Raw genomic sequence first — 26,427 nt, forward strand, 5'->3', positions numbered from 1 at the left:
GTTAGCTGAGCGGAGGGTAGGTTAATTAAAGTGAAACCAGCCTCTCCCTGTGTGGTCTTTCTCGAAATACTGTTATTTCATTAACTGTCTCCTCCCCAAAGGATAGCAAGTTCTTATTTCTAGTTATTTAAATTCCCTGGTGGTATTTTAATGGGATTGATAGGCTACTACTTGTTAGTGTGTTAGTGTTCTAGAAACCTGGTAAGTACTGTGTTTCTTGTCTTTAGTTTTGATCATTTAATTCGTAAAATTATAGCATGCTCTGTTGAATTATCTAATTCCAAATAGGTTCTGTATTGTTTGACATTTGTGTTTAAAATGTTATCTTTGTGGAGTAAACGTTTTTCTTTATGCTGCTTATTAGCATCTTCATCAGATTAGTTCAGGTTATTGCTGAATGGGGTTATCTGGAAGCAAAATGTTTTAGTTTTATCTTAACTATTTTAGTAAGTACTGTTTCTCATATAAATAATCAGATACATCAGGCATTTTAATTTGCAAATTTAGGACAATTTGCTTTAACATTTTTCAACTATTCAAATTAGTTCCTTGGATATAATCCAAGTGTAGTAGTCCCCTAAATAAAAATAAAAATCAAAACCCACAACTAATGGTCACTGAAGGAAGAGTAATTAAATGTTAGGATTATAATGGTATTTGCATCTTATGGTTACAAACTGACTTTCCAAATATTAAAGTGAATGTGTCTGTTGATTGCTCATGTTTCTGACTGCATTTTTTTGGCCTACTGTTTTGGTGGTTTATAGCAAGAAGTATACATAACATTCTTTTTGTTTATTCTTTTCTCCCTTCCGGTAGAGTGATAGTTGTTAGAAGAAAATAATCCCCAAATAGTTTCTTATAGTTTTAATTCTTAAAGTTTGATTGACATTTATTTATATCTTGGTGCCGTAATTGCAGTTCATGAGTCAATGTTGATGTCATGTAAGCCTTGATTTTTAATACGTTTCATTGTACTGATGTTTCAACCAGAATAAAACATTTAATGTAAATTGTAGCTACAAACATTTAAGTATACAGTCACTGTAAGTGATAAGCTTATTTTCCTTACTACCTTGAAGCAATCTGTCCTAAATTTCCATACGTCTGCATTTGTTTTTGCTGTTCTAAAATTCCTTAGTTGCTGGCTTTGACCTTTTATGTTGCGGAGTTTTATACATCTATTTTCTCACCTGCCATATCCTAGGGGGCTTGGAGTACCCATAATACAGTGAGCCCACCTTCCTGGTCCCCAGACATTTCAGAAGGCCGGGAAATTTTTAAACCCAGGCAGCTTCCTGGCAGTGCCATTTGGAGCATCAAAGTGGTAAATAAAATTGCATTTACATTCGTATATCATTTCTTTCTGGTTGGTTTTGTCCGCGTAGAAGTTAAGAATTAAACCTTTCTTTTCTAGATAAATAGTTTAGTTTCCAGAGCCACTTTTTAAATCTAAAATTTTTAGTATTTGAAGAAGCAACGTGCTTGCCTTTAAAAACCTGCACTGGGAGGAAATTAAATTGCCATTTTACTTGACTGATCTTAAGGGTAAATTTTTAATACCCTTTTTTATGGTTGCTTCCTTTTATGTTGTAATTACCAGTATTTCTACGGGGGAAATCCTTGTCACATAGGCTATAAAGTAATTAAAGACTTGTTCATCATATCGTATAATTTTGTTGCTTAGAAAAGAACAAAAGAAAAGCTACATTAATTTATTATGTACTAATGGAGAAGAAATAGCAGAATTGCAGCAGATTTCATTGTCTGTGTTAATAATCTAAAAACTATAGAATCTCTTTTTCATGTCATTGGTGGATGACTCTGTTAGTCCTTGAAGTTGTCTGGTGCATTTTGAAGGTGAAAAATTAATTTGGAAAAGTGTTAATCATCTGAAAAGTTAAAAAAATTTTCCTGACGAGAGAAGACAGTATTCTTCATCTTCTATATTTAATAATATAATTCTGGAATAAGGGTTTTTAATTTACACTAATTAAGGATTTCAAAGGAGTTCTAGATTCTGCTTTCCTATTTTCTATCACCGTTGGAAGAACTATTTTTCAACTCACTCTGATAGCATGCAAGGTGTTGAAAATGTAAATATTAATTAGAAGAGTTAAAGAGGTCTTGTTTGACCATTATGAAGCATATACCACTGATTTTCACTTATTCTTACCTGTGTCATTGGATGTTGAGGAGAAATACATTGAGGGATTACTGTAGTCTTGATTCCGTCACTGACTTTTAAAAAATCTTTTATACCTATTGAAAAACAACAAGAGAAACTATCCAATTGAACACTACCCTGTCGCTTGTTCAGAGAAGCTCAGGATCTGAAGGAAAGCAGCTTAAGAGGATAAGGAGAGGCAGCTGGAAAACTGGAAGTTGGCTTTTACTAAAAAACTGAAGGAACAAAAGCCCCCCTTCCCTCTTGTTCACGTGTGTCTTTTTGGTGCTCACAGTATAACCATAAATTGCTGACTTGGAGAGCATTCTGCCAAGTAGGTAATGAGCTCAGTGTTTCAAACTGCTGCAGGTGACCTCAGCTGAAGGTGTCACGTATTATTTACCTTGTTAGGGAAAACAAAACCGGGATTTTCCTGAGCATTTTAGTAATCTTAAATACACACAGCACAAGTAGGTGTAGATGCCAGGTGTTTTCAGGTAGTAATACATAAGTCTGAGAATAAATAAGAAAACAGCAACACAAAACCTTAGTGCTTATTTGTTAAAATATCGGGGAATTCAACATATTTTCCCATAGAATTTTTTCTTGTGTAAAAATTCACATAAATTATTTCCACTTGAAGTAATTATTATCTAGGTGATTTAAAGCAAGCCTTTTAATTTTTCATCAGCTTTCCTGTATGGTCAGGTATTGAACGGTTAGAGGATATTGACAGTTTTCACGACAGAAAAAATACTGTTGCACATAGTAAAAATGAGCTTTCGTGCAACGCAGCGGTGCAGAATAGTGGTTAAGAGTGAGGTCACTGGAGCCAGGCTTGCCAGGTGTCTGACTTGGCGCAAGTTACTTAACCTTTTTATTCCCCAGTGTACTTACCTCTGAAGTGGGGATGATAAAATAGTATTGACCTTATGAGATTGTTGAGAGGAACAAGTGCTTCGAGCAGTACATAATAAGTACTTAGCATATGATAACTATTAATATCGATACAATTACAAGAAACCAGTTAGCAAGAGAGTCCTTCCTCATACTTGCTCTATAATACAATACAATTTGTTGCGCCTGAAAATACCTGGATAGAGTTGTGGCTTTTCTGCCCCCTAGGATGTAGGATTAGGAAACGGAAATACAGTGCCAAGGTTTGCTGTTGCAGGGCATTCACAGTAACAGACCAAGTTTGATTCTAAGGTTGTAGATGTTTAAGTCGTAGAATACATACTGAAAGATGCAAATAATAAGCCTGGTCTCTTAATATTTATCATCTGATTGGAATAAAAGGGAGAAGCAAGTATTTGTGTAACATTTAATAAGACGGTTTATCTCACATTTTGGATTTAAAATTCTTTTGGGCTTTTACAGAATGCTGACTTTTCCGTATCTGTCGTGTAGGGCCGGGGGTCAGGATTTCCAGGAAAGCGGAGACCTCGTGGTGCGGGACTGTCAGGACGAGGCGGCAGAGGCAGATCAAAGTTGAAAAGTGGAATCGGGGCAGTTGTGTTGCCCGGGGTAAGGCCCGCTCACTTTACATTTGCTACAGTCCTTAATGTGTCGGCCGACGATGATCAGCTCATTTGTACCAAATTACTTAGATTCTAAGAGTCACATAAACAGGCTAAAATTTTATCTCCATCTGCATTTCTTTTTAAACCTCTGGTGAGGTTTTCTTCTATATTTTCTACTTTTTCATTCCTTTTTTCTTACATTCCTCTTTGACTCTGATCTTTCTTCTCCAAAATCCAATATGCAGTATATTTGCTCTTCTATTAAAACAAAACTTCTGTTATATTCTTGAGTTTATTTGAAGAATTTAATTATGTTGGTGTTTTAAATTTTTGATTGTAGTTGCTCTCAGTAATATGTAATATGGTTTACAGAAAAAATTAGAAATGTTGTAGATTAGTATGAAGTCTAAAAATGTTGAAGATTTTATGACTGTCTTTGACTTATTTGAATTTAAGATTGATAACTGTATGGTCATTGGCACATTATGAGGCTTTGTTTAAATGTGCATTGAAAAAACTGCATTTGGCAAAAAATAATAGCAGATATTTCCTGCAATAACTTTACTATTTTACCGATACCCTGTTTTTCAGATTCTAATTGTCATGTTAAGTTCAGGATACAGGTGGGATTGTTCAATTTGCTACTGTTTTTTCAGATTCTAATTGTCATATTAAGTCCAGGATGCAGGTGGGATTGTTCAGTTTGCTGCTAAAGGAGTAAGGAAACTTGGATTCTGGTGTTTTTTTTTAAAGCAAGTCCCTCCCTCCCTCCCCACTCCCCGAATTAATAGGCCTATTGAGGTAAAATTGATATAAAATAAGGTACAAATATTTGAAGTGTACAGTCTCATAGGTTTTGACACATGTGTACACCCTTGAAAACCACACTACAGTTAAGAACATATTCGGCCCTCAAAGTTTCTTTGTGCCTCTCTGAAATCCCTTTGCCTGCCTTCCTGCCTTACCCCCAGGCAATGACTGATCTGATTTCCATTTCTGTCGATTGGTTTGCATTTTCTGGAGTCTGTGTAAGTGGAATCATGCTGAATATACTCTTTTTGATATGATTTATTTCACTCAACATAATTATTTTGATATTAATTCATGCTCTTGTGTGTGTTAACAGTTCCTTTTTGTTGAAGAGCGTTCCATAGCATGGATGTGCCACAGTTTGTGTATCTGTTCACCTATTGAAGGACATTATGTTTGCTTCCATTGTTTGGCTATTAGAAATAAAACTGCTCCAAACTTTTATATATAAGTTCACCTGTGGATATGTTTTCTTTTCTCATGGGTAAACATATAGAAATGGAATGGCTGGATGTATGGTAGGTATATGCTTAGCTTTTTAAGAAAAGGTTGGTTTTCAAGTTGGGTGTGACATTTTATATTTGCAAGAATATGTAAGGTTCCATTTCCTCCACATACTCACCCACATTTGGTATGGCCAGTCTCCTTAATTTTAGCCATTGTAACAGGTATGTTAAGAGTATCTGACTTGCATTTCTCTAATAACTTGTGATATTGATCAGCTTTTTTAGGTGCTTATTTGCTATCTGTATATCTTCTTTGATAAGGTCACTCTTCAGATCTTTAATACATTTTCCAAAATCGAGTATTTTTTTTAAAATTTATTTGTTTTTATTTTTGGCTGCGTTGGGTCTTTGTTGCTGCGCATGGGCTTTCTCTAGTTGTGGCGAGCGGGGCTACTCTTCCTTGCGGTACAGAGGCTTCTCATTGCAGTGGCTTCTCTTGTTGCATAGCACGGGCTCCAGGCACGCGGGCTTCAGTAGTTGTGGCTCGTGGGCTCTAGAGCGCAGGCTCAGTAGTTGTGGCGCACGGGCTTAGTTGCTCTGCAGCATGTGGGATCTTCCTGAACCAGGGCTCAAACCCCTGTCCCTTGCATTGGCAGGTGGATTCTTAAACACTGCACCACCAGGGAAGCCCAAAATTGAGTAGTTTTTTAATTAACTGAGTTTTGAGATTTCTTTATGTATTCTGGACACAAGCTCTTCATCATATATATGATTTGCAAATATTTTCTTGCATTTTGGGGTTTGTCTTTGCATTTTGTTAACTGTGTCTTTCACAGAGCAGTTGATTTAATTTTGATGGAGTCCAGTTTATTAATTTTTTTCTTCTTCTGTGGATTGTGCTTTTTGGTGCTGAGAAATACTTGTGTCACCCAAGGTCACAAAGATATTCTGTGTTTTCTTCTAGAAAGGTATTTCATTTAGATCTATAATGGGATTTGAGTTTTTTAAATGTATGGTATGAATAAAGATGGAAGTTCATTTTTTTACATACTGAGTAGCTGGTTGTTTTAGCACTGTTTCTCTGAATTGCCTTTCATCATTCTTGAAAATTAGTTATCATATATGTGGATCTATTTTTGGAATCTCATGCTGTACGATTGCTCCATTTCTTTAGGCCAATACTCCACTATTTTGATTACTTCTACTTTACAGCTGCTCTTGAAATCGAACACTGGTAGTGTTCTGATTTTCTACTTTTCAAAGTTGTTTTGACTATTCTAAATCCTTTGTACTTCTATATGAATTTTTGTATTAGCTTGTCAATATCTATAGATAAGCCTGCTAGGATCTTGATTGTGTTTGCATTCAAACTATAGATTAATTTGGGGAAGATTGACATTTTAACCATATTGAGTTTTTGAACCCATCAGCACCTGTATCTCTCCATTTCTTTAGGTCTTCCTTAATTTCTTTCAGCGATGTTCTTTAGTTTTCAACAGACAGGTTGAACAGATACTGTTAATCAGATTTATCTCCATCTTCCATATTTTTTATGCTATTGTTAATGGTAGTGTTGTCTTAATTTCAAATTGTGTTTGTCAGTTGCTAGTATCCAGAAATACTACTCCTTTTTGTGTATCTGTTATTCTAATTGCTTGTTTGTAGAATCCATTGGGTTTTCTACATAAACGATCACGTTGTCTGCAGATAAAGTTTTACGTGTTTCTTTTTAATCTGGAGTCCTTTCGTGTCTATTCTTTTTTGCATTTGCTATAGCCTTCAGTATAGTGTCGAACAGAAGTGAAGAGCTCAGATAACCTTGTTTTTGACCTTGAGGAGAAAGCATATAGTTTTTCATAATTAAGTATGGTGTTAGCCTTAGTTTTGTTTTAATAGACATCCTAAATCAGTGTGAGGAATTTCCTTTCTATTAATAGTCTGCTGAGATTTTTTTTTTTTAATTAGGAGTAGATGTCAGAAGTAGATTCTGTCAAATGTGCTTTTTTTTGCATTTGTAGAGATGATCATGTAGCTTGTTTGTTGATATGTGAGTTACATCTTTATGTGTGTGTGCTAAAGCAATCTTGCATTCCTGGGTTAAACTCTACTTGGTTGTGATGTTGGATTCAGTTTGCTAAAAGCTTTAGACTTTTTATATCTATGTTCATGAGGGATATTGGTCTATAGTCTTATTTTCTTATCATGTCTTTGGTTTTCATATCGGCATAATTCTGGCTTCATAGAATGATTGGGAAATATAGTTTGCTCTTCAGTTTTCTAGAAAAGTTATGTAGTGTTGGGAATTTCTTTCTTATATTATTTATAGATAGAATCATTAGTGGAGCCATTTTGGCCAGGAGTTTTCTTTATTGGAAGATTTTCAACTACAAATTCAATGTCTTTCATAGGTATAGGGCTATTTAGGTTATCTGCTTTTTCTTGCATGAATTTGTCTTTTAAGGAATTTGTTTCATGTAGGTTGACAAATCTGTTCTTCTAGAATGGATAATAGTGTTCCTTTACTGTCCTTTTGAATTGGTAGTGATGTTCCTCGTTCCTGTTGTTGGTAATTTGTGTGTTTTCTCCATTTTCCTGATCAGTCTTGCTTGAGGTTTATCAATTTTTTTTTGCGGTACGCGGGCCTCTCACTGCTGTGGCCTCTCCCGTTGCGGAGCACAGGCTCCGGACGCGCAGGCTCAGCGGCCATGGCTCACGGGCCCAGCCGCTCCGCGGCATGTGGGATCCTCCCGGACCGGGGCACGAACCCGTGTCCCCTGCATCGGCAGGCGGACTCTCAACCACTGCGCCACCAGGGAAGCCCGAGGTTTATCAATTTTATTGACCTTTTTTGAGCCAGCCTTTGCTTTCATTCATTTTTCTGTATTTTTTCCTACTTTCTATTCCATTGATTTCCACTCTGATCTTTATCATTTCCTTTTCTCTCACTTTGAGTTTAATTTGCTCTTCTGTTTTTTGGTTTTCTTTTTTGTGTCCCTGCTTGGAAATGCCCAACTTTTGAGGTTTAGGCTAGAGCTTTCTCTTTTCTTCGGCTTATATCTGTGGTTCAGGAAAATAAAACTTTTGTAACCTTCAGAACAGATCAGACTGTTATCTGTGCAGGGAACAATAGTGCATACTTTGTCAGAGATTGCCTTTGAGGTAGATTTTATTTTTCTGACAGTTTCAAGATCATGAAATAAAGTATGAAATGAAAACAATGTGTCACTAAGCTAGATGATAGAGTTTTCTTTCTTACATGTATGAATTGCTATTTTAAAAAAATCTTGATTTTTTTTTTTTTTTTTAGCACATTCTTGTCCCCCTGCTTGATTTAGGGGATACTGCAGCTTTCTACTGCAGACTTTGTTTCTGGTTGATACGGGGAATACTGTGTTCCATCCTTGTTTTTCAGTTTAACAAAAGCATTCTCTGGGTAAATTTTCCTTTGAAAATAAGAATAACACTTCTACAATTTGTGAGCTACTTACTATGTGTTACCCAGTTGTAAGACCTGTTTTGTGTTCCCATGTTGGAGATGGGGAGGTAGAAATGGATACTTATTTCAATATATTGAATACTTTTGTTACCTATATTCTAGCTGTTTCAGTTATGTATTTTAATGATGTTCTCAATGTATCATTAGTCCTGTGTTTGAATTACTGAGATTACTCCATCCACTCTGGTAGGCACTTAATTTATTACTGATGGAATGATTATTCTACTTTTATGAATCATCGTGTTTGACTAAAAGGTAATTTTGGGATATGCATATAACATATGGATACATTTCCTCAGTTTAAAAAATTAATATTTTTTAGATAGATGGAAGTTTTGTCTACTAGTTGAGTCCTGATTGTCTTCCTTTCACCAGTTTTGGGCATTTACATTTTAGGTTGATCCATATGAAATTGCCGACATTCAACCCCCTTTGACCTTTGAACAGCAATTTCTTATGCTTCAGCCTATGATACATGGCCATAAGGCAGACACGTAATTGTTCTGTGTGTTTTTATACCGTAGTGCCCTGGCTCATGTATTACTCTGCAGCTTGTTTTTCACCTCAACAGTGTAGCATGTGATTTTCTTCATGGAAATCCGTACAGATTTCTGCCTTGCTGTTTTTTAAATGCTGCATAATTTTTCATAGTTTGGATTGTTCCTAGTTTTAGTCATTCCCTAGTGCTGACCAGTTAGGTTGCTTACACTTTTCCCATGTTGTCTTTAGGCCTTTGTGACTATAAATTGCTTTTATCGATTACTGTCGTAAAACCATAGAACTGTTCATTAAAACTGCATTTAAAGTCTTTTGCACTGAAAAATTTTATTACTGTAATATACTCCTTCTGTTTACTGATAGTTAGTCTTTTTTCAGTTATTCCTCAAGAACAGTAATTTCTATTACTTTTCATTTTGACCCTAACCTGTTGTGTTTCAGCTCAGTTCTTCCAAGCTATGTCGTAAGCTTTTAAAGCAAAGAGAGTTTATAGTTCTGGCATTGGCTTCCCCATTCTCTTTTTTAGCATCTCATTCAGAGCTTTTTTCATGATAAGCACTCTGGAAATAATTATTAATAAGCCAGTGTGTACTTAGTTGATTTGGTCAAATTTAACAAGTCCAGAATTGAACGGCTATGGTTGATAATTCTTTGGCTAAGACTGAAATTATGGTAAGTTATTCAAAATAATTATATTCTAAAACACTGCTGCCCCCAAAGAAATATGTGAACCATATATGCAATTTAAAACTTCCTAGGGAATTCCCTGATGGTCCAGTGGTTAGGACTCCGTGCTCTCACTACCAAGGGCCAGGGTTTGATTCCTGGTTGGGGAACTAACAGCCTGCAGGCCATGTGGCACAGCCAAAAAATAAACAAATTAAAACAAACAAAAAAACTTCCTAGTAGCTACATTAAAAAAAGAGAGAGGAGTAGGTGAAATTTAATTTTAATATATACTGTTTGACCCAGTATATCCAAAACAGTATCATTTCAACATGTAATTTATAAAATACACAGAATTATTTGACCTATATTTATGTTCTTTTTTGTTTGATACTAGGTCTTTAATATCTGGTGTGTATTTTATACTTATAGCTTTATACATCTCATTTTGCTGTACCCCCATTGCAGGTTTTAAGAGTCACTAAAATGGAATGATATATGTGTGTGTATCTGTGTGTGTGTGTGTGTGTACATCCATATATAAGTATACACACATACAATGTTTTTGTTTGTTTCTTGATTAGAATTTCTGGTTAATCAGTCTTACTAAAGACATATTTATGTTTTCTCACTTCCTGATCTATGGGGCTTGTAACTCTGAAGAGACAAGTGAATTTAAAAAATGCCATAATTTATACTTTATAGTAGTATCTTGGTAATAATAATCTAATTGGGAATTGTTAGTATAGTCTCTGGCAAAAAAGTTGTACTTTAAACATGAATCTTCTTAAGCTTTTCAGTCAGGTATAATACAGGTGAAAAATATAACTTCACATTTTGTGTGTTTTGCTTTTCATAGGTGTCTGCTGCAGATATTTCATCAAATAAGGATGAAGAAGAAAACTCTATGCACAATACAGTTGTGTTGTTTTCTAGCAGTGACAAGTTCACTTTGCATCAGGTTTGAACTAAATTATTTGTCTTGCACTTTTTAAAAAAATTAATTACTTTATTAATTAATGGCTGAGTTGGGTCTTTGTTGCTGGGTGTGGGCTTTCTCTAGTTGCAGCGAACGAGGGCTAGTCTTCCATGTGGTACGCGGGCTTCTCATTGCAGTGGCTTCTCTTGTTGTGGAGCACGGGCTCTAGGCATGCGGGCTTCAGTAGTTGTGGCTCGTGGGCTCTAGATCGCAGGCTGAGTAGTTGTGGCACACAGCCTTAGTTGCTCCGCGGCATGTGGGATCTTCCCAGACCAGGGCTCGAACCTTTGTCCCCTGCATTTGCAGGAGGATTCTTAACCACTGTGCCACCAGGGAAGCCCTGTCTTCCACTTTTGAATTCCTCCTTGCCCATTTCTACTTTATCCCGTATGTACTGCAGTCATTTAATATTTAGCTCTAGAGCTATACCAACTAAGAAGGTGCTTTATAAAAATTATAAAATTAGTATATTGGTATAGTCTTAGTTTGGTGTGGAATTTAAAATACGTTAATGTGTTCTTAATTTCAGGATATGTGTGTAGTTTGTGGCAGTTTTGGCCAAGGAGCAGAGGGAAGATTACTTGCCTGTTCTCAGTGTGGTCAGTGTTACCATCCATACTGCGTCAGTATTAAGGTGAGTACACTTAGATTTAATTATTAATGCAAATATGCTTCAGGTTAACAAAAATGTATTGATTTGATTAGTATCATGCTGCTTCCAGTTCTTATAATTAATCAATTATTGCTTGTTAGGATTATTATACATATGTGACAATATTTAAGTACTTGAAATATTAAAGTACACCCTCCACTTCACCCCCCCACCCCCCTGCTCCTTCACTGCCTTTTTGGAATCTCAGTTGTGTGCAAAATTGTGTGATATTGTCCTCAGATCACTAACACCTTGTTGGGTTTTTTCCCCCAATTGTTTTTCTTTCTGTGCTTTAGTTTGTATAGTTCTATTACGTTCCCAGAATGCACCATTATTATGCAGTATCCAGCCTATTTTTAAGGCCATCCAGTGGGGTTTTTTTTTTGGCTGTACGCGGGCCTCTCACTGTTGTGGCCTCCCTCCTTGCGGAGCACAGGCTCCGGACGCGCAGGCTCAGCGGCCACGGCTCACGGGCCTAGCTGCTCCGCGGCATGTGGGATCTTCCCGGACCGGGGCACGAACCCGTGTCCCCTGCATTGGCAGGTGGACTCTCAACCACTGTGCCATCAGGGAAGCCCTCATCCAATGGATTTTTTACCCAGATAATTCTGTTTTTTAATCTCAGTTCCATTCTATAGCTTATACTTATCTTGTGGTTTTAAATTTTTTCTTCATCATGCTTTTTGTTTCAAGTCCTTGAAAAGTTTATAATTGTCTGCTACTTCTATCATCCCTGACATTTTTCATTTTGTATTAACTAATTTTTCATTTTGTAAATGTTTTACAGCTTTCTTTTTAACATCTAGTAAGTTTTGATTGAATGTGGACATTGTGCATTGTGATGGTGTATTGTTGAGAGTCTAGATTTTGTTCCTTTAAAACGCAGTGAGATTTTGTTGTGGCAGGCAGTTATTTGTGGATAAGTTTGAACCTTTTGACACTTCTTTGTGTCAGGCTTTGAGGTGAGTCCACAGAGCCTTCACTCTGAGGTGGCTATTCTCAAACTTTTTGGTCTTAGAACCCTTAGCACTCTTAAAAAAGTATTGAGGACCCCAAGGAGATTTTGTCTATGAAGATAATAATGATTGAATATTTACTGTTTTAAAAATTTCAACTGAGAATATTTTAAAACACAAAAATATGCAGACACACCTTGTATAATGCCAATGTAATGATGTTTTATACATCATGTAGCGTCTACAAAACATCACAGAGTGAATTAAAGTGAATAGTTTAGATCACACTTTCCTAACTGCTGTTCTAGCACCAGTTTAATACTTGAGGCATGGCCTTTATGAGGTCTCTGTTGAATTCTCCCTAAACCTTCCCCTTTCTGATCCCTACAGGCCCCTATTCACCAGTGTCTTTTCAGTCTGACTTGGTTGAGATTCAGATGTCTTCCAGCACTGTGTGCACTCTGATATTTATTACAGATTCCCAGCAGCTCTTCTTTACCCTGGTTTTGGGTCCTTGTGTGACCTCCTGGATGTGCAGCTTGGTGTTCAGTCGAAGACTAAAGGGAAATACTGTTGTCGATTCCTGGAGTTCTTTCTTTTTTTTTTTTTTGGAGTTCTTTCTTACTGCTCCCTTCTTTCCAGTGCTCTGTCCTGCACATTCCAACTGCCTCAGCCCCCTGAACTCCAGCAGTGTGTCCTAAACTCAGTGAGCCCGTTGTACTTGCCTGGGCTCGTCCTTCCCTGGGGATCATTCTGGAAAAATGGCTATAGGCGGAAGAATATCATAGGACTCTCCTTGCTTGTTTCCCTCCTCTCAGAAAAAGTCTTACACTGCCTTTTGTCCGGTATCTGAAAACAAGTGTTTCATAAATTTTGCCCAGTTTCCTAGTGTTTTCTGATGGGAGACAGGTCTCGTTTCAGTTACTCCAACGTAGTTGAAGCAAATATCCGTTAGACTATAAAACACATCTCTCATACCTTAGACATGATACATGGATGGGGACCCTGGATAATATCTTGGTTCAAAGAGCTCTTAAAAATGAAGATAAAACCAGTTCAATATGAGACAAAAAAGAGTGGATAGTAGAGCCCTGAAATCTGCACTAAGAGGGAGTTTCAAAGGGGGGGGGTATTGTTCAAATGTTGAAATACCGCAGAGAGTTCAAATGATAAACACTAGTACGTCATCTTGATTTGGCAGTAAGGTCTTGACTGACTGACTTGAGCAGTTTCACTGGTGGTGGGCAGAGCGACCAGACTGTAGTGTGTTGAAGAGTCACTTTAAACTGAGGGACTTGAGAATTCGGCTGTAAAGGACCACAGACTGTGAAACAGGAAAACTTAGTGGGAATGAAGATACATCATTAAAAAAAACTCTACTACTTTATCTTCATCTTACCTTTCTTCTAAGCCAGGGATTGGTAAACTGCCACACAGGCCAAATCTTGCCCACTGCCTATTTTTGTAAGTGAAGTTTTATTGGAACACAGCCATGCTCTTTTGTTTACATATGTCTGTAGTGAGCTTCACACTACAGTGGCACAATTATGTAGTTTAACATACTGCCTGGCCAGCGAAGTCTAGAATATTTATTACCCTGTCCTTCACAGAAAAAGTTTGCTGGCTACTGCTCTATGCTCCCCTGCTCTTCCTACCCTAGGCTGTTTCTTCCATTTGCGTAAATAATATAACCTGATAATCTAAGACTAAGTTAAACATATCAGTAGGCTAATCAAAGTAATAAATATACACGCTTAAGAAGCAAATGTCTTTACGAGCCTTATGGTAACCGACGGACCCGTCTTCCTCTACCTTCACATCTGAGTCCTCTTCCCCACAACGCAACCCCTTTGGGTTCGTTCAGGTCCTTCTTTTTGTAGTTAACTGTACAGCGCTAAATAATATACTCGTGTTACTCCTTTATGTGTGTTAGATTTTGTTGACTTGCCTCTATAAATAAATAAATAAATGCTGATTGAGCTCTTAAAATACACCTCCTGCCTTCTCCCAGCATCGTCCCAGTATAGTTGTTTTACTATATTTAGTTAATAAACAATGTTGGCTATGACTCCATAAATGTTCACTGGAGATCTAAATAGTGTACTATGACTTTATTTTGTTTTTCATGGAGTTTTCAATAGCAAGAAGAAAATAATGATTCATGATCTCCATTAGTTTTTATTTGTTTTTACCTACTGTAGAAGCATGATCATATCAGATTATTTCAGCAAGTAACTGTTTTTCTGGGAAAGGCTTACCCCCTTCCACACTCTGCTTTTTCCCTGTTCTGAGCTGGGCTGGTAACTTCTAGGTCTGTTACTCAGTTCTCATCCTCAAACATCTCTGGGATGACATCCTCTTTTGGGTTCATTGCTTTCTAGATCCCACGTCTTCCTTTTTCTTGGTATACACCCTCACTTTGTTCCTCATATCTCTTAAGTAACTTCATTAGAAAGGGTACTTGGAAGCTGAATTTTGAGTCTTTGTCTGAAAGGCATTCCACTTTAACACTTAATTGCTTGTTTAGTTAGATTAAGGATTGTACCTTGAGAAGTATTTACCTGTAGAATTGGAAACTGTTACACTCTTTTAGCATCCAGAGTTGGAAAGTTTGATGCTACTTTGATAGTTGTTCATTTATTTAACTCTTGTGTAGTTTTTTTTTTTTTTTTCAGTATGCGGGCCTCTCACTGTTGTGGCCTATCCCGTTATGGAGCACAGGCTCCGGACGCGCAGGCTCAGTGGCCATGGCTCACGGGCCCAGCTGCTCCGCGGCATGTGGGATCCTCCCGGACCGGGGCATGAACCCGTGTCCCCTGCATCGGCAGGCGGACTCTCAACCACTGCGCCACCAGGGAAGCCCTCAAGTAGTTTTAAGACCTTATTCTTCATGATCTTAATTTTTATTCTGTATCTTGATTGTTTGCTATTTTGTTATAACACAGGTTCTTTGTGGTCCTTTTAACCTGTAGACTCTAGTCTTTTGAGATCTCTTAGTTTGTTCCAAATTTTTAATACTCCATGATGTGGCTGTTTTCTGGAATTTATTAGAAGCATAGAGATTCTCAAATTTTTCCACTTAAGTTAGACCCTTGAGGCAAAGGAGAATAAGCAGAGGGCTGAATATGAACTTAAGAAGTCCTAGCTTCTTAGCCTAAAATCCTCCAAGACCATAAAATGGCCTTGGGAACTCATGTTGTACCTTAATTTTCTTTGCATTTTTAATATTGATTTTAATATACAAGTCCTTATGTGATGTACACAAGTTTCAGGATCATGAATTCATGAAATGTCATAGATTGAAACTTTATCAATACATTTTCAAGTCCTGTGTTAACAATAATGGGGTCATTTACTTGTTTTCTTTAAAAACCAGTTACCACACCTATCAAGTGGACATAAAATCCAGAGCACAAGGTAGTTACATAAACTGAAAAGGGCATTAAAATATGGATCCCTTTATATTATTCTGTCCAGTAGGAGACTCCGAAAAGTACATGAACGTGGTCACCCCGGAATTGGGCCACTGTTGGTGCTCAGTAAACGTTAGTTGCTTTTGCCTCTTTTCTGCTCCTAGGTATGTAAGCACCGAGTTCATTTGGCGCTTGATCAGATACAGCGTATTTGATCATGTTTGCATGAGGGGTAGGTTAACGTATGAATCACATGGCTTGGTTGTTTCTTTTGCAGATCACGAAAGTGGTTCTGAGCAAGGGTTGGAGGTGTCTGGAATGCACTGTGTGTGAGGCCTGTGGGAAGGCGACAGACCCAGGAAGACTCCTGCTGTGCGACGATTGTGACATAAGTTATCACACCTACTGCTTGGACCCGCCACTGCAGACAGTTCCCAAAGGAGGCTGGAAGTGCAAATGGTACCCTAGGACTTATGTTTCCCTTGTTAGACTTTTTAAGTTCAGAACTTTCCCACAATACTTTAGTTTTCACAAATTAGCAACAACTGCTTAATTGCGTGGTACATGTTTACAATGATCGATACCACTAACCAGAAAATTTTTCAAATGTGCATTAAATACTTTCCCCCTGTTCTGTTCTTGTGTAGCTTCTTGAATTTCAGTAACTAAATAACTGAGTAAATAAAATTGAGACTTGTGCGGTGTTGGGTTTCAGGTGTGTGTGGTGCAGACACTGTGGAGCGACATCTGCAGGTCTGAGATGTGAATGGCAGAACAACTACACACAGTGTGCTCCGTGTGCAAGCCTGTCCTCCTGCCCCGTCTGCTACCGAAACTATAGAGAAGAAGACCTTATTCTGCAGTGTAGACAATGTGATAGGTATTGTGCTGTTTTTTCTTCATCTTTTGTAAGCTTTTCTCTCTTAAATATAGCAAAAGGAAATTGAAAAATAACTTTCTTCTATCTTAACGGTAAGAAGTAAGAGTTTTCCTTTCCAGATTTTTAGTCAGCTAGAAGCTTAACAGAAGTTTTCTGTTTCATATTCTCAGTTCTAGGCTAAACAGTTTTCACTTGGGGCTTTCTGAGGGTTGAGATCTTTGATTTCAGTGGTATATTATTGTGCTCTGTTAGCACCATACATGTAATATTAGTGATCATATTATTTCATCAGTAGTACGGGATTCTCAGGATTCTGCCTACCAATTCTTTGTTCTAAGGCAGGGTAACTTTTATTTCCCAGTGACCGTTCATTATCACTTACACAAGCTCTGTCTACTCCACAGTAGGTGCATCACCTGGGGCACGTACGTGCTGCACCACTCCGTTATGTGAATTCCTTTCTACTCACCCTAACTAGCTTCTGTGCTGTCTCTGAAATACTCAGTATTTTGTCATAAAGCAATTATCCCATCCTCATATAATGTGCTTTTGCTTCGTTCATAGTACTTGTTCTCATTGCTTTTTTCTTCTTCTCAGTTCTGACAGTTTTTTGGGGTCGATAGGAATGGTTAGAGAGGGGTGACATGGGCTAGGTGGGAGGAGCACGTGAGACTTGGGGGCTTTAAGGTTGGAGGCTGTCAGCTCCTGTTGCAGTTTTTAAAAGGAAGCCATCCTCAGTATATTTCTTCCTTTTTTTTTAATGTATGAATATGGTCTTTCTAGATGGATGCATGCAGTTTGTCAAAACTTAAATACTGAAGAGGAAGTGGAAAATGTAGCAGACATTGGTTTTGATTGTAGCATGTGCAGACCCTATATGCCTACATCAAATGGTAAGCAAATGATTTAAATGGTGAGTCTGTGCTCTTGGATTGATACAACTCACTTGTGCCTGCTGTCCTTAATCAGTGAGTGGGCTTAACTGTACTTCTTTTTCTCTTTTTGTGAAACTATTATTTGGACAAGTATTTTATGAAAAATAAGTTACTTTTCATTTTTAATTAACTCTCATTATCCCAATAATATGTTAAAACAATCTACTTACATAAAGGAAGTAAATTAAGAATATATTTTAGCTATAAGATGTAATTTTTGCTTTCAAGAATCATAATGTTGGGGACTTCACTGGTGGTGCAGTCGTTAAGAATCTGCCTGCCAGTGCAGGGGACATAGGTTCAATCCCTGGTCTAGAAAGATCCCACATGCCTCGGAACAACTAAGCCTGAGCGCCACAACTACTGAGCCTGCGCTCTAGAGCCCGTGAGCCACAACTACTGAGCCTGCATGCCACAACTACTGAAGCCCGCGAGCTTAGAGCCCGTGTTCCTCAACAAGAGAAGGCACCACAATGAGAAGCCCATGCACTGCAACGAAGAGTAGCCCCCGCTCACCGCAACTAGAGAATTGCTGCGCACAGCAACGAAGACCCAATGCAGCCAAAAATAAATAAATTTATTTTAATTGTTTTTAGGTGTCCCTTTAAAAAAATTTTTTTAACATCTTTATTGCAGTATAATTGCTTTACACTGTTGTTTTAGTTTCTGCTGTATAACAAAGTGAATCAGGTATACGTATACATATATCCCCTCCCTCTTGCGTCTCCCTCCCACCCTCCTTATCCCACCCCTCTAGGTGGTCACAAACCACCGATCTGATCTCCCTGTGCTATGTGGCTGCTATCTATTTTACATTTGGTAGTGTATATATGTCAGAGCTACTCTCTCACTTCGTCCCAGCTTACCCTTCCCCCTCCCCATATCAAGTCCATTCTCTACGTCTGTATCTTTATTCCATCCTGCCCCTAGGTTATTCAGAACTTTTTTTTTCAGATTCCATATATGTGTTAACATACGGTATTTGTCTTTCTCTTTTTGACTTACTTCACTCTGTATGACAGACTCTAGGTCTATCCACCTCACTACAAGTAACTCAATTTCGTTTCTGTTTTGGCTGAGTAATATTCCATTGTATATATGTGCCACATCTTCTTTATCCATTCATCTTTCGATGGACACTTAGGTTGCTTCCGTGTCCTGGCTATTGTAAATAGTGCTGCAATGAACATTGTGGTACATGACTCTTTATGAATTATGGTTTTCTCAGGGTATATGCCCAGTAGCGGGATTGCTGGGGTCATATGGTAGTTCTATTTTTAGTTTTTTAAGGAACCTCCATACTGTTCTCCAGAGTGGCTGTATCAATTTACATTCCCACCTACAGTGCAACAGGGTTCCCTTTTCTCCACACCCTCTCCAGCATTTATTGTTTGTAGATTTTTTGATGGTGGCCATTCTGACTGGTGTGAGGAGATACCTCAGTGTAGTTTTGATTTGCATTTCTCTAATGATTAGTAATGTTGAACACCTTTTCATGTGTTTGTTGGCCATCTGTATGTCTTCTTTGGAGAAATGTCTATTTAGTTCTTCTGCCCATTTTTGGATTTGGTTGTTTGGTTTTTTTGATATTGAGCTACGTGAGCTGCTTGTATATTTTGGAGATTAATCCTTTGTCAGTTGCTTCGTTTGCAAATATTTTTTCCCATTCTGAGGGTTATCTTTTCATCTTGTTTATGGTTTCCTTTGCTGTGCAAAAGCTTTTAAGTTTCACTAGGTCCCATTTGTTTACTTTTGTTTTTATTTCCATTTCTCTAGGAGGTGGGTCAAAAAGGATCTTGCTGTGATTTATGTCATAGAGTGTTCTCCTGTGTTTTCCTCTAAGAATTTTATAGTGTCTGGCCTTACATTTAGGTCTTTAATCCATTTTGAGTTTATGTTTGTGTATGGTGTTAGGGAGTGTTCTAATTTCATTCTTTTACATGTAGCTGTCCAGTTTTCCTAGCACCACTTATTGAAAAATAAATAAAATAAATTTATTTTAAAAAAGACTCATAATCTTGTAGTTATTAGCAATACATAGGAATCCAGTACATTGGTTCTTTATCTTTACCAGTTTTTCTTCCATGATGTTGTGTATTTCCTCCACCATTTCTCTTTGTTGTTTTAAAGGCAGCTTTTAATTCTATTTAATTTAATTCTGTTTAGTTTTCAAGCATTTATTTTAGTAAAATGGGTACAGTAGTAGAAACTTTAATCATATGTAACTCTTTAAATACACCTTACCTTTTGTGAAAAAATCACGAGTTTTTGTTTTTGTTTTTGTTTTTTTTCCATTTCAGTGCCTTCCTCAGACTGCTGTGAATCTTCACTTGTAGCACAAATTGTCACAAAAGTGAAAGAGCTAGGTAAAATCTGAAATGCTTTCCTTGACTGTTCTTTACAAAAAGCAAAGAAATGCTTTTATATAACTGAATTGTGACACGTTACATGAATCCTGCCTTACTCATGTGGGTGTTCAGTGTAAATTTCCTAATGTTGGTAATCATTTCTGTAATTACATACAAAATGTCTGTCTTTCCCAGCTTTAGTGGGACAGTATTCCTACAGATCTCACCAAATTGGCAGTGAAAATAACCACTTTTGAAATAACCGTTAACTACATACTTGTTTTGGTTTCATTGATACATTATTGTGTTTAGTTGTCAGTTAGACTAGACAATAAGGCCTAGTTAGCAAAGAGATTTCTTCAGAATTCATTCTCTTACTATTTTTTTCTGGAATAGATCAGCCTAGAATAGTGACTAACATGATATTCTTATTAAACTCTCATTCTTTTGCCTACTTCTATTTGATATCATCTGATACAAAAACATTTGGATCGTACAGAAATTTTTCTAATGAAGAGCAATTTTGTACACTTAAATTTTTGCAGAATTTCTGCTTATTTACTACCTCTCCTTGTAAGTGATTATACTGATGCTTTGATTTCCAAATCGGCTTATGGAGTATTTTTCTTCCTCTTCTGTAAATTGATCCTCACCTTTTAGTCTGAAAGGACACTCTAGGAAAAGGCTCATAGTCGAGTGACTGAAGCATTGCTTTTAGCTTCCGTGCTTTCTTTTTAAATCCCTGTATTGATACATGAAAATAGAAATGCCAGGAAGACCATTTAAAAAAAAACTTACAACCTTTCTCTCTATAATTCAAGGAGGTTTGACCAGCTATGCTTACTTTTAACTGAGTACTGTTAATTATTTGTGCATTTCATAGGTAATTGGTTTATAGAAGTCACATTCCCTTGACACGGTCCTTATGGAACAATAATCAACTTATCAATCAAAATTAAAATGAAAGTTTTAATTTGTATCCTTGGGATATTGTAATTTTAGATCCACCCAAGACCTACACCCAGGATGGTGTATGTTTGACTGAATCAGGGATGACTCAGTTACAGAGCCTCACAGTTACTGTTCCAAGAAGAAAACGGTCAAAACCAAAGTTGAAGTTGAAGATCATAAATCAGAATAGCGTGGCCGTCCTTCAGACCCCTCCAGACATCCAATCAGAGCATTCGAGGGATGGTGAAATGGATGATAGTCGAGGTAATACTTACATATTTTCCATGGAATATGTTTGCCAAAATAAAGAATATAAAAGAGCTTTTAAAATTATTTGATTTATCTAAGGGTAGATCCTGCTGACTTAGAAGGTAACCCTTGGTGTGACACTGTCCTGCGTCAGTGGTCTTCCGAGACCTTGCCTTTTCAGGTTCTCTTCGTTTCATGTATCCTAGAACAGACCTATATTACAGAAATTTCCAGGAGCACCATATCTTTGAAGGTCACAGATCTTTTCAGATCTTTTCGGGGTTTGCCAGATAGCTGCATAAACCTCTTCAGATGCTGTGAACTTGGATTCCATGGTTAAGTTAAAGTAGAACTCCATGCAATCTAGAAATGAAAGACCATCATTAATGTTCAAATATAAGCTTATATGCACAGATACTCATCATAAACCATCTGTTTATAAACAGTTTCTTGATCAGGTTTTCCTGGCTGAATTTTCTTGAGATGAAAAAATAATTTTAGTGGCATTAAATTCAACATGAGTTTTATTTTTGCTTTTCTCTGAAGAAGATTGCCATAGGCTTGTTTGTTTTTAGGGTGGTTATTTCTTTTCAATTGATTCAAAAATAAAGTAATAGTTGTTTTTGTTCCATCACATCTTATCATTTACCAGTATTTATTGAATGCCTGCTGTGTGCCAGATGTTGGAAGTCATGTCAGTGAGCAAAGCAGATAAAATTCTCTGCTCATGGAACTAACATTTTAATGTTAGGAGAAAAGATCATTAAAAAGACATAACGTAATAAGTTAATAAAGATGTATTTGGCAAGTGCTGTTGAGAGGACTTGGGAGCACAGACAGTGGGCTGAGGGCCCAGATGAACTGGAAGCCATATTTAAGCACCGACTTTAAAGAGTTGAGTGAGCCCCTCGATTATCTGAGGGAAGAGACAACGGGAAAGACCCTGAGTGGGATGTGCCTATAACATTTGCTGAACGTTGTGGAGAACAGTGTGTCCAGCACAGTGAGCAAAGGGATAAAGGCCTGTGATGAGATCAGAGTTGTGAGGAGAGGTGGGGTGACTCAGTAGGTCCTGTAGGACCGTAAAGGTGATGCTTAAGGCATTTACTGTAAGTGGAATGGGAGGTTGTTTGGAGGTATCTGATGAGAACAGTGGCAAAGTCTTACTTACAGTTTAAAAGGAACACTGCTGTGATGTAAACAGACTTTTAAGCCCAAGAGTTGTAGCAAGCAGTTCAGGCAGGAGGCTCTTGCAGCCGTCCAGGTGAGAGTTGATGGTGGCTTAGCATGGGTCTGTGCGTGCTCCTGTTACTTTATCAACTAATCCTCACATTTCTTTTGCAGTAGTGTGTTTTTGGGTCTGTGTGGTTGGAGACAAGCTTTCTGATGCTTACGTATAACTCATTTTCAAGTACTGGTGAACAGAAGTTCATTTTGAAGTTTTCAGTGATTTGAGGCTTGTGAAGAAGTAGGCTGTGTATCTGGGAGGAATTGACCTGATTTTACCGTCAGTCAAAGTCCAGTGAAGAATTGCAGTTTCTGAGGGTGTCAGAAAATGCCTGAAGAATGGTTTTCCCTTAAACCTGAGAAATGCTGCATTTCACAAAATTTGAAAGGTTTCTTGGTAGTACACACTAATTCCCAAAGTATGAAATTATAGAGGGAAGAAATGTTTGTTGATGTTTGTTTACAAACAAAACATCAATAGAAAGACCCGAGAAGGTTTTCCCTATGACTACCGTTCTGTAAAACGACACTGTGAGAAATGGTAGATATTTCTGCAGCTGTACAGTTTCCAAATTGAGGCTGCCAGCAGGGAGATCCCCATAGAAGTAATACTGTCCATCATATTATACACATAATACATACGTAATTTTAGATTCCACAGGAGTCGACGAAGTCCACATGAACTTGTGATGCTCCTGAAATATTGCAGCAATACTCACCTTTTTGGGGGTTGTTTTTGTGCATTTTTAAACTCTTCTGATAAACGTTTCTTAAGGAAAATAAGTCATAAACTATCACCTTAGCATATCAGAAACAAACTTGTGCAATAAAAGCAGGCTCCTGGGGTCTGGATAGCCTGTTAGTGCAAAAAAAAACCAAATCTAAAGAAAATAAAACTGCTATCTGTGTCTCAAGAGTGGGAGCGCAGGGGGTGGGGGGAAAAAAGTGGGAACACGGGGACTTCCCAGGTGGTGCAGTGGTTCAGAATCCACCTGCCAGTTCAGGGGACACGGGTTCTATCCCTCCTCCGGGAATATCCCACATGCCGCGGAGCAAGTAGGCCCGTGCAACACACCTACTGAGCCTGCGCTCTAGAGCCTGTGAGCCACAGCTGCTGAGCCTGCGTGCCGAAACTACTGAAGCCCGCGCACCTAGAGCCCGTGCTCCGCAGCAAGAGAAGCCATCGCAATGAGAAGCCCGTGCTCCACAACAAGAGAAGCCATCGCAATGAGAAGCCCGTGCACTGCAACCAAGAGTAGCCCCCACTCGCTGCAACTAGAGAAAGCCCGCGCGCAGCAACGAAGACCCAATGCCCACAAAAATAAATACATAAATTTATTAAAAAAAAAAAAAGATGAGTGGGAGCACAGTGCTTCCCTCTCAGTTGCTGCCCCCCGTGGACCCTCACAGCACGGTGGGGACATCGGGAGGTGGGGAGTGAGACCGCGCCCAGGCTGTGGCAGGCATGGTGTGGGGCCGATTGAGAGGAGAGGGAGCAGCCGGGTGGGTCGGTTATCACCTCCTGCAATTTGTTATCGGTCATTTTCTCAATGCTTTAAATTTTGTTTTGGGGCAAGTAATATATTCACATGTTTTAAACTGCACAAGAATAAGGGTGTTTCTCTCTTCCCTGTCCTGCCAGTTCACTTCTCCAGACGCAGCCATTCTTTGTGTCCTTCCAGAGGTGTTTTGTTCATGTACAAGCACATGGATATATATTTTGTGTTCCTTTTGTCTTACTGTTCTTGCTTTTATGTTATTCTTCATTTTTCATGGCCTCATTTTTCATACTCCTTTGTATGGATGTAAGTAACTCAGTTCCCAAACTGATAAGACCTTTAGGGGTTTTGTTTGTTTGTTTTTTCAGTCTTTTATTGTGTGTTTCCTGAGATTTCATGTATTCCTCCTTGTTTCTCTCCCTCATTTTTGGTGGGCATACCTTCTTTTGTTTCTTGAGAGAGAATGCATGGAAGGTAAATTTGAGAGGTTATGTACTTCTGAAAGTGTACCCTCCCACCTGACTGATCTTTTCCAGGTTGGAATTCAATTTTCCCTTCAGCGTTTTGAAGTCATCGATCCAGTGTCTTTTAGTTCCTGGTATATAGGGAACTTGATACTTTTTATATGGTCCGTGTTCTCTCTGGAAGCTCTTGGGATTTTAGGAAATTCTTTGTCTGCAGTGTTCTGAAATTTGGTGAAGATATGTCTATTTCACTCTGTTAGGGATGTTTTGCCTTTCTTTTGTCAGGCACTGAGTGGTCCCTTTCGTCTGCCATCTCACACCCCTCAGCGTTAGGAAGTGTTCTTGAAACCATTGATTCTCCCCCTCGGTGCCCCGTCTTCTTTTTCTTGACCCTGCTATTCAGATGTGAGACCCACTCAGCCCATTCTCCCTGTCTTTTCTCTCCTCCTTTCCAGCTCAGGTCTTTGCATTTTACTCTAAAGTAAATTTTTTATTTTATTTTTCTATCGCTCTACTGATTTTCATTTTTGTTTTGTTTTCAAATATCATGGATTAATTTCCAAGAGCTTTCTTTCCTTCCTTTGCATGTTCCTTTTCATAGCATCCTATTCTTGCCTCATGAATGTTTTATCTTACCTGTTGGAGGATTGAAAATTTTTTTCTAATGTTTTCTTTTTCCTGCCTAGTCTTTCAATTCCCAGTTGCATTTTGTGGTCTCAGGTCTCTAGCTTTCTCATGTGATAGATAATCCTTGGTTGTCCGTGTGTGATTAAAAGTGAGGACTAAAAGTGGTGATTGGAAAAATAAATTAATAATTTTTTAAAAAAATAAGGAATGAGTGATTAAAAATGATGAAAATCTTCAAGTTTGTGGGTGGTATTTGTTGGCTAAGCTTTTGTGATCTGTGCTCACTATTTGGAAAATCCCCTAGTGTCAGTACCTTTAGACATTTCTCTTGGACTGGTCAGGTTTCCCAGAAGAATCTTCCTGTCCCCTGCTTGGACAGTAGAGGTTTAGCTGCTGGCTTTCTGGGAGTTTAGTGGGGAAAGGCCCCAGGGGAGAGAGGGTCAGTATTTAACATGCCTGTAGTCACTTAATCCTGTTTTCAGTCCATGACCCCAGTGTTGAGTTTGAGTGTCTTGAGTGAGTGTGAATGGCACTGTGAGTGTGAATGGCAGCCTCACAGTGTGTGAAGTTGGGAAGGTCATAGGGATTATGGCTTCTGTAGTTAATATGATATAAAACTCTCTTTGCTTTAGCTGCCTCCCACCCATTTCCAAAGGTACCTGGCTCTGCCAGTTCTTCAACCTTTTGAGGATTGTGATAAAGTTGGATTTTTTTCTTGGTTCCTTCCACTTTCAACTGAGAATTTGTATTTCCTGAGTCAGTTATCATCTCTCTTTCTCTTTCCAAATTTGTGGCTTTTCTTCTTTCCTGTTTTTTCTGTCTTTGTTGGTTTATCTTTTAAAAATAGATTGCTTTACTGTACATAGGGTTTTGGGAGAGTGAAATTAGATACATGAATTTAGTCTACCATCTTAAACGTAAATTCCCTCTCATATATTTCAGTGGGTTTATTTTAAGGTAAATAATTGCTAGCTTGTTACCTTTGGTGTTTGCTAAGTTTCAGTAAATAAATAAATAGATAAAATTTTCATGGTTTAATCTTAGCTGTAGAAAGCAGTTATCAGATTGTTATAGAATTGACCTTAAACACTGACCTAATATTATTGAAAACAAATACACTACTCATGGTATTACAGAAATATGCATAATACTTAGAATATTGAAGAAAAGTGTTAACAATTTATTGTTAAATGTATTTGATAACTTTTTTTTCCCCTAAAGCACAGCGTAAAGCATATACAGCTTGAAAAGTTTTGATTACCATGATTTTAAAACAGCATTCCTCTCTAGGAACTGAGCTTTTGTATGCATTACTTAGTTTCATTGTTTACTTACATTTGGTGAAAAATTTGTTGAACACCTATTACGTACCGTGCTAAGGATGCAGCTGTTAATAAGAGTCTTAGATAAGGAGAATATAGTCTAGCAAGGAAACAGACATTAAAAGAACCAATTCAAATAAAGCATAATGTTAACGTACAGGAGCATGTATAACTGTGGGAATTCTCTAAGAAAGTGATGGTTATAAAATCCTGAGGGTTCCCTGGTGGCACAGTGGTTAAGAATCCACCTGCCAATGCAGGGGACACGGGTTCGAGCCCTGGTCTGGGAAGATCCCACATGCCACGGAGCACCTAAGCC

The 26,427-nt window shown here is 37.9% G+C and overlaps 1 protein-coding gene across 2 annotated transcripts in view; it reads left to right on the plus strand.

Moving 5' to 3' along the window:
• Positions 1-26,427, plus strand: part of KMT2C (lysine methyltransferase 2C) — a 292,837-nt gene that overhangs the window by 191,835 nt on the left and 74,575 nt on the right. For both annotated transcript variants that reach the window (XM_060305074.2, XM_060305075.1), the window contains exons 15-23: positions 1,208-1,327; positions 3,578-3,694; positions 10,466-10,567; positions 11,115-11,219; positions 15,884-16,065; positions 16,322-16,486; positions 17,270-17,379; positions 19,722-19,787; positions 20,772-20,984. In XM_060305074.2, the coding sequence (XP_060161057.1) occupies positions 1,208-1,327; positions 3,578-3,694; positions 10,466-10,567; positions 11,115-11,219; positions 15,884-16,065; positions 16,322-16,486; positions 17,270-17,379; positions 19,722-19,787; positions 20,772-20,984 (1,180 nt within the window). The remainder of the gene's footprint in view (positions 1-1,207; positions 1,328-3,577; positions 3,695-10,465; positions 10,568-11,114; positions 11,220-15,883; positions 16,066-16,321; positions 16,487-17,269; positions 17,380-19,721; positions 19,788-20,771; positions 20,985-26,427) is intronic.

This window comes from Globicephala melas, chromosome 9, assembly GCF_963455315.2.
Source record: "Globicephala melas chromosome 9, mGloMel1.2, whole genome shotgun sequence".
Classification (NCBI taxonomy): Eukaryota; Metazoa; Chordata; class Mammalia; order Artiodactyla; family Delphinidae; genus Globicephala; species Globicephala melas.